The following is a 13,324-nucleotide window of genomic DNA, read 5'->3' on the forward strand; positions in this document are numbered from 1 at the left end:
GTCCTGCCGGGGAAGGTTGCCGCTTACCTCCAGCAAGGAGCCAGCTGCGTTTATCAGCATCTCATGCAACGCCGACAAAACAATTGCAGCTTCTCCTGCCGCCTCTGCAACAAGCGTGAAGCTTCACAACCGGTTATGCTGGCCGGCTGTGGCCACCTCTTCTGTTGGCCCTACCTCTACCACCCGATCCTTCCAGAACAAAGCGCAGCTACATGTACGGCGAGGTGTTTGGTGTGCTAGAGGGCTTTCACAGGCAGGGACGTCATTCCGGTTCTGGTCGACGACGACTCTCTCACTCTCTCTCTAGTGCACATCATGTTTATTAAAATAAAGACACAACACTCTTATTCAACACATTACAGAGAGTAACACAGAGACATAACGAATGACAACATCGCTCTTTGTTTACTAGATTACTTCCGGAATCATTGCAAGATCATTACAGAGCAACTGCTCGCACATAAACTACTACTTCCTAAGGACTATAACCATGTTTGACTTCTCACTACTACTGGCTGTCAACTATTAGCTGAGAGCTATTAGCAGCGTGTAACCCCCTTGCAATAGTAATAAGACACCCTTTTAAGATTTGTCTTCTTGATCTTGGTAACGGCTATTCTGGTGGTTACAACTCGCCACCTTTACACGTGCAGTACTAAGATGGTGCTCATGACGTGGGAAGTGGTTCGCGACTGTGCACTCTATCGCCACTGAGCTGCTGGGGCACAACAGTGCCTATCATTAATTACAAGGCTTTTAAATCTAATTAGCCTTCTAAGCAGTTCCTCATAATCTCACTTGGATGAACAAGACATGGGAGCACCATTAGAGCTTTTACAACATAAAAAAGACAAAATTACAATATGGTGAGACACTTTGAATAATAGAAGTGCAATCACAGTCGAGGAAGATCCATGTTAACCCAAGTGGTTAACATGCATGATTACTTGCTCCGTAAAGCTAAGCATAGCATTTTGCAAATCTTAACATTCCAGTTGGTTGCCTGTTGTACCGACTATGTGTCCCCCCTATGTGTGGAGCTGAATGGTTCAATTAGGAACTCAATGGAGTCTTCTTGGGCCCTTTAATTTGGACGTTTAGTGAAATGCTTAAAATGCTAATCCATCTTTGACCAAGCCTAGAGGCCTAGTCCTAAAAGCATATATTTGATTTTTCACAAAAACAAAAAAAAATAAAAAAAAGGAGATATTCCTAGATCTGGCCACCTAGGTGACTTTAAAGCTTTGTAATGGGCTGTCAGTCAGTAATCATAGCCTGCAGCAACCTTTTCGAACTCCAAACATTCCAAAAATTCGTCACTTTCTTCCCCCCTTTTTTGTGTGTACACCAGATCTCTTTCTCTCTCTAAATCTTCTCTCTAAAACGCCCTGCACTCCTTCTCCATGGAAAAAAGCGTCTTTCTCTACTCCAAAAGCCATAGCTAACAGATCTGTACTCCTAAATGAGCCTTCTCTCTCCAAACCCACAGTAGTAGCCATGGCTTGCAGGGAAGAAGCTTACCATGAGCATTCTCTCTACAGTACTTGGTCCTCTCTCCATAGCTAGCAGGTCTGTACTCCTAAATGAGCCTTCTCTCTCCAAACCCACAGTAGTAGCCATGGCTTGCAAGGAAGAAGCTTACCAGGAGCATTCTTTCTACAATACTTGGTTCTCTCTCCAAACCCACAGTAGTAGCACAGAAGAACCTTTTCATGAAGTATTCTCTCTCTATATTGCTTAGCAGCCATAGCTTGCACTAAAGAAGCTTCCCATGATGCATTGTCTCCTTTGCATTTTCGTCTCACCATTGCCAACCCTCTCTATGTTTCTTTGGCTCCCTTTCTGGCTTCTTTCTCTATCCACAATGCAGCTTTAGAGAAGCAACCCTCATCTCCATTCTTCCCATTATTTTTTGATACCATATCCTGCTCCTTCCACTCCTATTCAACCCAAGCTTACAAGCCTACTTTCTTGTAGATGGCACTACAAGACATCACCAATAAGCCTTCTAAGATCCGCCTTCAGGTTGATTTGGAGACAGAATACGCAACCCTACGCAGTAGGCATGTTGCACCCAATATTTCATACGATCAGCTTCGAATGCAAGGAGCAAAGGCCATTGATCTTTGGATTGATGGAAATCTTTATCCACCAGATCCAATATCTGGTGCCCCTCCACCATTCAACAGCATTACAAGTTTTCTTATGTTTGTTGGTGATGGTTTCAATTGGCTTCTTGGCTATTGTAGGAGATTACACATGTTGTGGCTAGATGAAGTAGCTGAAAAGAGACAAACACAATTTGTCTTCGACCAGCTTCAAGCGGCATCGACTAAGCAGATCAATGGTTTGATGCAGAGGATTAAAGAGCTCTCAGAGGAGCTTGAGGTGCAGAAGAATAATCTAGCGGATCGTGTGCGCACAATAAATCAATTTACCGATAATTATGTTCGTCTTCAACACTCCACTCGTAATCTTCGGCGTCGTGTTCACCATTTCACTCACCTTCCCATGGGATATCACGCAAGGCAAAGAAAACGTAAAGCTGTTGGGTTGCTTTCAAAGACAGCAGGCGCATGCAAGAGGCGTAAACAAACAACCAGGTAAAAATTTTTGTAGGAATTATAACAGCTTTGAGAAGCAATTAATGAATAAAGCATCTCTCATGGTTGACCATTGTGATTGTAGGGCTTGTGCAACATCTATACTAGAATGTAACAACGCTGAGGACAATGTTAATGCCTCCCTTCTTCAGCATGTCCTTCAGGAGAAGGATATTATGGAAATGATAACAGGTTCTGGTAATGATAAGCTGCGGGAGACCCTTCGTCAACATTTCTTGAAGGAAATCAAAGAAATTGTCACCCCCAAAGAGATGCTTGATATATGTGACTCAGCAGGTATTAGCCAAAAAGGTTACAGAGCAATATACAGGTCAATCACTTTAGGGTTGCGAGCAAAGGGAGTTATGCAATCCTTGCTTCCAACACTTTATAGCTTACAGATGGCAAAGAAGTGTGCTAATGGTGATATTGCATCCATGTTCGAGGGTGGGTACAAGTGGGTGGAGGATATTATGCCAATGCCAACAATCAAACCCTTTGAATACAATACATATAACAATGTCTACATTGACATGGAAGTGCTACAAAAAGCAATGATTCAGTACTATGGCCTCACACTTGAAGAGACAGGTGGAAATGTCGTGTTTGTCTTGAAGCTGGAGACAAGTGGTTAAAGGTCAAAGACTGGAGCGTGTTAGTTTAACCTTGATGAGCCGAGCACTTAGAGGAAGGCCTTTAGAGACCCAAGAGTTGGATGCAACTGAAGACAGCAACAATAGGGGTCAAGGGCATAAGCAGGACTACTACGGCATTCAATCAGAGAAGAACATCTGGTGGCAAGCAGCATGGGTCCTCCCAAAAGAGAACCATGATACCTTGAGGTGGTATTTTGAACGGTCTGGCATTCAACATGTCGTCTCTTGTCAGGTCAATGGTCAGAAGCTTGATGTTCCCGGAATAGGCTGCTTTAATGTTGAATGGCACTTGGGTGGCGATCTAAAAACCTTAAAGTGTATGTTGGGTTGTAAAACAGGTGCGAATACTATATTCTCATGTGTTTACTGTTGTCATTCCAAGACAGCAGTAGACTCAAGAGTAAAAGGGAAACAACCTAGCAAAGGCAAAAGTCAAAAACAGGTGGGTGCAAAAAAAGCAATCGTTTTTTATGCTGAACAGAGGAAAGGATCAAAGGTATGGCATAATGGCATATTAAGTTGTGACCAAAGCAAGCCACCTAGTCGTGACCAGGAGGACAATGCTTGGAACCCAATCTTGGAAATTCCACTATGTCAAGTGCATGTGTGCACATTACATGCAAGACTCAGGATTTTGGATAAGCTATTGATGCTCCACATAAACTATGTCTGGAACATGGAGCCCGAAGATCGACGAGAAGAGTCAATACGTGCACTAGAGGGTGTACTTTCCTCTATGGGATTACATGCTGGAGCAATGGTCTTGACAAAGGACAGAAAATCAAACCCTACACAAGACAACCCTAATAAAATTTGCATGGGTGGATCAAAGGCAAGACACTTGCTATCAAACCACTTGGGTTCTCATAGCCACACTGACTTTGAAATTTGGAAGAAGATATGTGATGTCACAACATATCGAGGAAATGATGCCAGGCTTGGCCTAAAACGTGCACATGTATGGGAGGTGTGTAATAAAATGGTCGATCTTCTAGAGCGACCTCACCTGGATGACCATGGTATTGAGGCACTTAAACAAGCCACTTGTAGATTCACAGAAGAAATGGTCGAGGCATGGGGAGAAACACACATTACTCACTACATGGTAATGTTGTATTTATTGTGTCCTTGTAGTATGTTCTTCATACTGTTTGTTGACTTTTTGTAATTTTCTATGCAGCATATATTGTATGCACATGGGCCATACTTTCTCGATAGATATGGCTCTTTAGCACTTTGGAGCAATCAAGGCATGGAGAAATCACATTACCAAGCAAAGGCCGTGTATTTTAAGGGCACTTGCCATGGTGGTGGCAAAGTCAAGAGTAATGCACTCCATGAAATGTTCAACTGGTTCTATCGCGTTCTGGTTGGCAAAAAAAGGCAGAAAAGTCGCGGTAATTTGTCTCTTTGGCGTCAAATAATGAAAACTGTTAATGCAAGAAGAACTGAAGGATACAACAGATCAAATGCTAGGGAGAGACTACGGCAGTGGGTAGCAAGCAAGCGTCGGTGTGGTTCCTCATGGGCTTAAACTCTCTGATTATAATCTTTTTGTGTTTTTAAATTTTCTAAAAGTTTTAAAAATTTATATTTATAGACATATTTAAGTCATTTTTCATTTATAGCCACCACATTTCAATTTCTTCTTTGTGCTCTACTCTCTCTTGCCCTCCCACTATCTCTTGCACTCGTACATACCTAGGCCATGCCAAAAGAACAGGAGCAAGACTTGCGGTTTTTCGATCAACTCGGCCCACTACCTGCTACAGCAAAAAGGACAAGTCTACCTATCGTAACAGAGCAAGAGGCAAAGGAGATGAGAGAAGAAGAGCGCAGGAAGGAGGCCGAAGAAGCGCAACGCAGGAAGGAAGCTGAAGAAGCAGGGTCTAGTAGAGAAGCAGAAGAAGAGCGGCATCGAAAAGAAGCCGAGGAAGGTCAAGGGCAGCCACCGGAGATTGTTATTGAGGCCGACACCCTAGAACAGCTAGAGGTTATCTTACAGAATAGGGAGGTCGAGCTCTTGTCCTACGGCATCACGAAAGATACCATTGACAAAGAGTTTGCTCTTGTGAGGGCAGCTTGGGAGACAGAAATGCAAAAGAGACAGCAGCCCAAAGAGGACGCAAGGAGGGCAAGCCAAGCACAGCCACAAGCAGCCACAACATCCAGACGGCCAGTCAAGAAGTGTGGTAAAAGAATGGAGGGCAAGTTTCGAGACCAACAAGAAGAGGAAGAGCGTGCACAAAAGAAAAAGAAGTTCAGGTCTGAACGACCACCGTGGGAGAATCAAAGACCACCACCGCCTCCACCAGTTACAAAGAAGAAGAGAAAATGGAGGCCAGGGACAGTCGCGCTACGAGAGATTAGGAAATATCAGAAAAGCACAGATCTTCTCATCCCCAAGGCACCATTCTCTCGACTGGTGAGAGAAACAATGGAAAAATATTCTGACAGGGTTGACCGCATACAGAGCACAGCTCTTGAAGCTCTTCAAGAAGCTGCTGAAGATATTGTAGTTTCTGTTTTTGAAGACTCAGTGCTGGCTATGGTACATGCCAAGAGAGTTACTTTGAAGCCTGTAGATATGTCCCTAGCCCTACGTCTACGTTTAGAGCGTAGCCTTCTACCTCAATAGGCTAACCCATTTTGTAATTCTCCCTACAAAATTTTGTAATGTTCCCAGATTCCTTTGTAGCTTTTTCACACATTAATGAAAACTTTGTGAGTTGTGTTACATTCTTTGTTGAGTCCATTTTTTTGTATACTCAGTGCCAATGAACATTTCATTTAAAAAATATAAAAGCACTATACACACAGGAAGAAACACACACAAACACACACACACACACACACACGCATATATATATATACACACACAAACATATATACACACACATATATATACATATACAAATATATATACATATGCACATATATATATATATATATATATATATGTACACACACACATATATATATGAATATTTATATATACAAAAAATGTAGATCCTATAAAGTCAACTAGAGAAACTTATAGAGTGTCTTATGTGCCTCAAGGCAAAAAAAATAAAAAAAAATAAAAAAAATAAAAAAAATGCCATGTGCGCTACGGCGCGTTAATCTCCAGTTTGACCAAGTCAAAATGGAGATTTACGCGCCGTAGCGCACATGGTATTTTTTTTATTTTTTTTTGATATGTTTGGTCTGGTGAGGCTCATAAGACCATTTAGGTGCCCTAACAGCTCCAAATCTTACATATTTATATAAGATATTATTTATATTTATATATATCTTATAATAGCCTTAAAATCTTATAATATCTTATGTCTTATGTATATATATCCTTCAATAGCCCCAGAATCTTATATATATATATAGGTACACACACACACACATATATATATGTATATATATACATATATGTACATATATATATACATATATGTGAGTGTGTTTACATCTATAAATACAATATTTTTTCATACCGCTCTAACCCAATCTCGATTACTTTTTTTAATCACGATCTCAATTAAAATAAATCCTAAACAATTTTTTCTATGAACACATGAACAAAATCTTAAAATTGCGAGGCTTGAAATGGTATATCACAAGTACGCCAGGAAAAATCACAACTTACAATGCACAACAAAAAAATTTTATTAAACTTGGAAGAGAAGTTTGCATTACATCTTTTTAATAAGCTCTTGGAAGAGCTCAGGAGAGAGAGTTCTAGAGGCTGGTTTCTGGCCTAAGCTTTGGAATACATCACTCGGCTCATTGATTCCTTGAGCCTGAGAAAGGGCACAATGGCCTAAAACTGAGCCGGGATGGTTGCCCGTGAAGCAATACAAGGCAGCTTCCCTAGCTACCAAAATACATTTATTTATGTTCGAGGCTAAGGGGTTCTCCGACAAGACTGCACTAAGTGCTTTACATTTTAGGAGCTCGGCATAGGCGATCTCTGCATATTCTAAATGAAAAACCCGCACTATGTCGGCTCTGAGGGCAGGTATGTAGTGCCAAAGGGATGCATCTCGACCCTCTGACTTTGGCCGCGTTCCTCCTACGCGCATAGCAAACTTGTCCACTTCAAAAGCAGTCTGTCAACATGTCAATATAGAAGTTAGGAAGCGTGAAATGATACAAAAAATAATTTGCTTTACAACTAAGAAGTAAGGACATACCTCAGTTGCATCGTCACTTGCAACTAGTTGCTCATTCGTCAAGTTTATGCTTCCTTGGTCTTGAGCATCGCCAGCAACCAAGGGCATGTGTGGTTCAAAGGCAGCTACGCTCTCATAGAATTGCACTTCTTGCTTTATTTCAACGAGCGCTTTGGCCACTACAACTTCCAAGGTACTGCTACCAATATCATATGCAAGCGCTTTTGTGAGGTTGTCATCTTCAAAAGAGATTTTCACTTTTCCTTTGTCTTGACCCCCAGCATTCACGGCAATAATAGAAAGTGCCTCATCCTCACGAAACCCGAGTGTCTTGGCAATGTCATCCAAAAACAAAAACTCTTTCCCATCAATAATGATTGGATGCAAAGACATGATAACAAGGTCTGGGACCTCCTCGAGTACTTCATCGCCCTCTAGAACTAGGTCCGGAACCTCCTCAGGGACATTATCTTGTAGAGCCACCAATGCCATTGAGGCCTCCCATTGTTCTGTAACATTCTCTTCCTCAGCATGGGCCTCTTGGACCTGCTCCATTAGCTTTACTTTGCCCTTTTCTTTTTCCTTACCACTTTCTTTCGCCACACCCTCTTGTAATAGAAGGACCAAAACCATGTCCCAGCTTAGGAAAGAAGTGCCGATGTTGCCCATTTGTAGATCCAGGAGTAAGTCTTCCTCCTCATTTCTGTAGTCCTTTTCTGTGAGGGATTTTAAAAACCTGGATAGGCGAAATCTAAAATTCTTCTCTTCCCTGAATGATGAGGTCAACTGGAACCCATAAGCCCTCATCACCCTCAAACATGATGGAGTACATGCTGATGTGTTCATCCATATACTGAATGACATCTGTAAAAGCATCCGCGTGTAGATGCATTGTTGCACGTACATCAATTGCTCCCTCAAACATAGGGACGATCTCATCAACAAGCTTTCCTAGCTGTGCAATAAGTGCATCAAGTAGAGGTGCCATGTCTATGAGTGATTGGAGGAAATAGAGAGTGTGTGATACAGAAAGGTGTGCGAAATTGAGAGCAAGTGTTAGGAGAGAACGATAATTGTCAATTGATGTAAATGAGTAAAGTATCGTTTATAAATGGGCGACCTTGTTATAAAATTTTTAAAAACTTTTAAAATTTGTAAGTACCAAAAATTTTTTAAGAAATGGTATGCGAAAGCAAGAACGTATCCTTCCATCGCAAGGTCATTTCCAATTTACTAGTGGCTCACGCCACAGATGCTTCTGTGACCAACCTTACACTATCACAAAAAAATAAAACTGCACAAGACAATTGAAAATTCTTAATAAGACAGTGAGGCAAAAAAATTGAAATTGTATTTACTTCAATTCAAGATTACATATCCAGTGGTTATCTGATAGCTACACAGCCAGGGAAAGTAATTTCTCTACAAAGAAAAGATCGTTCCTGCCTTTTGCGCACTACTCTACCATTGATTATCAAAGCAAAATCACCACTGAGTGAGAATCGAAGAACTAAGTAGTCACGTAAGTTGGCAAGGGACCAGTCATCATTCACAGTAACATCTTCTACATCCCCACCTTGCATGGATATATGTAGCACACCCTGTTCTGTAGAGGTTGTGTCGGAGTCTAACGCCTCCCATTCTCCATTTGTAAGCTTCCATCGCCTGTAAGGAAACGCAATGGACAACTGTTGCTTGGCAATATGATAGCGCGTCACAACCTTCTCAACAATTACTCCGCATCTGATGGTGTCTCCATTGTGTTGAACAACTTTTTTATCCCATGCAGGTGATAAGAAACAAGTCAGAGCTCTCTCCCCCTTTGCAATCCATAAAGTTGGGGTACGATGTGTGTCACTTGTACGGAACAGGTACACAAAGAGGTGTAGAGGTATAAAGCAGGTTATGGTTGCTTTGTGAGATCCATATGTGCACTTCATAGCATTTTGCACCTTGCTTTCGATCTGCAAACAAGCCATGGCCACTGAAGCATTGTCTAGAATTGGCCATTCAATAGATGTGAGAGTTGGCGTAGGTTTTGCAACTAATTTTCCAGTACCATTTGCTGTCGTGGGAACCACATATGTATCCTCATAGAAGAAGATGTTTCGTGCTAGAAGTTGTGCAGCTGGACACCCTCCAAAGATTAAACTACCAAGCTCCACATGGTATGCTTCACAAAGGTTCCTGAAATTGCCTCCATAGGCTCCCATTCACTATAGTTTGAGGGAAAAATATCTACGCACAGGAACCCAAGAACAATCAAAGCAGTGCTCAGTATACCATTATTAGCACACAATTGATTTAAAAACAAGAATATAAAGTGGTGAAATAACTTACAATTTGCAGGAAATCGTTGACATTGGTCATGGTCTGCTAGTTTCAGCTCTGTTGCCTTGTAAACATGTTGGACCTTGGCTAGCTTTTTTCCATCACGATCTTGTTTGAGCTCCAATATCCGCCCTTTCCAATGGTGACTTTGTATATCAACGTATCGCTTTGACACCTTGTGGCTTCCTCTTGTACTAGGCTGCATCGTAATCCAATTCCACTTCTCGTACTGTTTGATGTTCCAGTGCCCATCCTCATCTTGACCACTGCTACAAGAGAGAGATTGAATACTGATCGGAGGCCTTCGAGCTCTAGAAGAAGACATCAGATGTATATATTAGAGAGATTATAAACCTTGATGGCAAAGAAAAATAGAATGGTGAGAAAAAAACTTAGACTAGGGAGATGTAAAAAAGAGAAGGAGTTGTAGAGCAAGTTCCAATGGCTTGGCTGTGCTATTACTGCACTTTGAAAGAGGATATTGGAGGGGATGAGAGGAGACAATGAGTAAGATTATGAGAGCCAAAGCATTTGCAACTCAAGCTTCCATAGCTTGGCTCCACTGTTACACTCTGTAAAAGGAGGTTGGACAAGGTAGAAGGATGTAAGTGAGGATCAAACTTCCCTAGCTTCTGAGAGGAGGTTGCAGATCAAGCTTCCATAGCTAAGCTCTGCTGTTACACTCTGTAAAAGGAGGTTGGACAAGGAAGATGGATGAAGTAAGGAAATGTAAGTGAGGATCAAACTTCTATAGCCTCTGAGAGGAGGTTGCAGATCAAGCTTCCATAGCTAAGCTCTGCTGTTACACTCTGTAAAAGGAGGTTGGACAAGGAAGAAGGATGAAGGAAGGAAATGTAAGTGAGGATCAAACTTCCATAGCTTCTAAGAGGAGGTTGCAGATCAAGCTTCCATAGCTATAGATCTAGGTTTCTGAGTGAAGAGAGAGGTAGATCAAGAGGTAGATAGCTAAAAGAAGTAGTCTGGAGAGTGAAAAACGCCTTGCTATGAGAAAGGGGGAAGAGATAGCGTTTTGGAGGGAACGTGGGAGAGAGGGATAGTGGAAAGTGAAGGGGAATGTGCATTGAATGCATGGGAACTCGTTTTTGGGCCTCTATCACTTTGGAGGCCTTAGTTAATGATGGCTGCAGGCTGCTGGCAGGCTGCAGCTATCCTTTTCTATATAAAATAGGGGAAAAATGCATATACGTTTTAAACTTTTGAGTTTTAGTTGATTTTGAAAATTTAAAAAGAGCCTATTTAGCCTATTATTCTAAGTTTGACCACTACCTTCTAGGCTCTTACAAACCATTGGTTTCAGTCCACATGTAATCTCCCTATTTGTCTATTTCTTAATCACCTCCATTAGGCAATGGCAAATTAAAGGGCCCAAAAAGACTCCATTGAGTTCCTAACGAGTCCCTTTGTTTTATTCAAATGCTTGATATAAACTAAGGAGGTAGGGAACCATGACTTTTTATTTCCTCAGATATGTTAATATTTGCCTCAATCATTGTTAATCAACTCCTCCATTTATAGTCAAAAGATATAGTTTACTTTAATATTGACCTACTTTTTCATTTTTAGATTTTAAAATCTTGATATTATATTCTCACTAACAATGTTTGATACATATACTTCTTCAAAAAGATACGTTTCATTCAGAGGGATCACATTCACAATTGTTTAACACCATCATTATTTATTAGTCCAGACATGTGTATGCATGCTAATGCACTAGTAGAGGGACTCGATGCTTTTATTAAGTTGAAAATAATTAGTGGCATGTCCCGTCTCCAATGAGCAAGAGTATTCCTGCATACATAAAAACACAAACTCGTCCTCATGGGGAAAGAGGAGAAAAAAACCTTATATTTGAAGCCCATTTTGGGCCTCATGGTCCTCAATTCTATATATATATATATATATATGAACACATCATGCTTGTCATATATATCAGAGCTCCTAAAGCACTTACTTTTCTTTGAATAAGTACCAGACTTAGCATACACATACATCTAGCATTCCAACCCAGTGTAGTAGTGACAATTTTAACACACGTGAGCAAACCATTAAAACAATCTTCGAGTGATTGGATTATCTCTCCTTGAAAGCCTATACTCTTCTCCTCCATCTGTCAATCAAAAACCATCAAATTCTCATTAGGCCAATGCCTCAATTTATAGAGTTTACATCCAAGCATCTAATCCCACTGATTTCTCCTTGATTCACTCCACCTCTCCCAGAATATCTCCACCTCTTTTGCTTGATTCTCTCCACCTCTTCACTTTTCCTCCTAGGATATCTCCCAGAATATCTCCACACTTCCTAAATCTTCTCATGCTAACATTTATTCTCTCCCAGTAGATTCTTCTCACCTTTTCACAGGTTCTCTCACATTTACACATTCTCTTTTACAGCCTCTAACCAAGGGCTTGTTCCCGCACACACCCTATTCACTTGTATATTTCAACACCTCCCCTCAAGTGAATACTCCTAGCACACCTGGACCCTATACCAAGTTTCCCTCTTACTTGATAGCCCGCGACCAGTGCCTCAAGTCCCTAAACTCATAGTCCTTGACACTCTTCTCTCTCTATGTGTCCAAGGCTACTACAAGTGCCCGCGACCTTGACTAAAGTGCTCACACATACATCTACCATGTGGCCTACATCATCGGTGGCTCAGAGGTGGTTTTACTTTGTTGGGGCAGGTTACATTGGGTTGTGGGGTCTCTCTATCTCTCTCTCTCTCTCTCAGAAAAGATGATTTGACTCCACTTCCTTTGGAGCCTCCATGAAGTTTGCCGATGTCGTTCCTTCTCCCCACTGGGTTTGCTGTAGTAGTCTCTTGCCATGTGTCCTGCCTTTCCACAGTTGTGGCAAGTGAAGGTCCTTCCTCCTACTCTGCCTCTTCCTCGTCCTCGTCCTCGAGAGAATCCTCCTCGGGTGAAGAATGCTTTTTCTTCTCCTGCTCTGTTGAGTCGAGCCATTTCTTCTCTTTGCCTCTGCTCTCTTGCTCTAGACGAGCTACTTCTATCTCGTGTAGCTTCAATTCAGGTACATTCTTTAGTGTTGCTACAATATTTTCATATTCACCTTTGTCCACACTCTTCAAAAGCACTGCTAGTGCCTCATCATCTTCTACCTTTTTGCCAATAGTTGCCAGCTGTTGCTTAATGCTTTTATATTTGATCAAGTGTGTGATTAAAGGTTCACTTTCCTTCATATCTAATTTGTAGAATTGCATTAACAGATTTATCTTTGAATTTTGAGCTTGTGTGCCAAATAATTTATTGAGTTCATCCCATGCATCTTTCGCCCATTGTATCCCTGTGATGTGATGAATGATTTCATCATTTAAACTGAGTGCAATAAGTCCCAATGCTTTTTCGTTCCTGCTGTTCCACTCATTTTCCCCTCTCGCCTATGGGCATTCATCTCTTCCCTCAACTAGCCCCCACAGATTTTTCCTCATGAGCAAATACATGGTTTTTGTCTGCCATGTGTAAAACTGCTCCCCATTAAATTTGGCTATTTTTTGTGCTGTACTCATGATGATGTGAAGGGGG

At 41.4% G+C, this 13,324-nt stretch overlaps 1 protein-coding gene across 1 annotated transcript; it reads right to left on the reverse strand.

The window, feature by feature from the left end:
* Nucleotides 1-825: 825 nt before the first annotated feature.
* Nucleotides 826-7,818, reverse strand: LOC147622471 (uncharacterized). The gene is made up of 3 exons (XM_086821909.1): nt 7,447-7,818; nt 7,027-7,362; nt 826-831 (listed from the first exon to the last, which is right to left on the reverse strand). The coding sequence occupies exons 1-3, from the start codon at nt 7,816-7,818 to the stop codon at nt 826-828; spliced, it is 714 nt and encodes a 237-aa protein (XP_086678035.1).
* Between the last annotated feature and the right edge of the window lie 5,506 nt (nt 7,819-13,324).

This window comes from Cibotium barometz, chromosome 28 (genome assembly GCF_041138505.1).
Source record: "Cibotium barometz isolate CiBa-2024 chromosome 28, ASM4113850v1, whole genome shotgun sequence".
In the NCBI taxonomy this organism is placed as follows: Eukaryota; Viridiplantae; Streptophyta; class Polypodiopsida; order Cyatheales; family Cibotiaceae; genus Cibotium; species Cibotium barometz.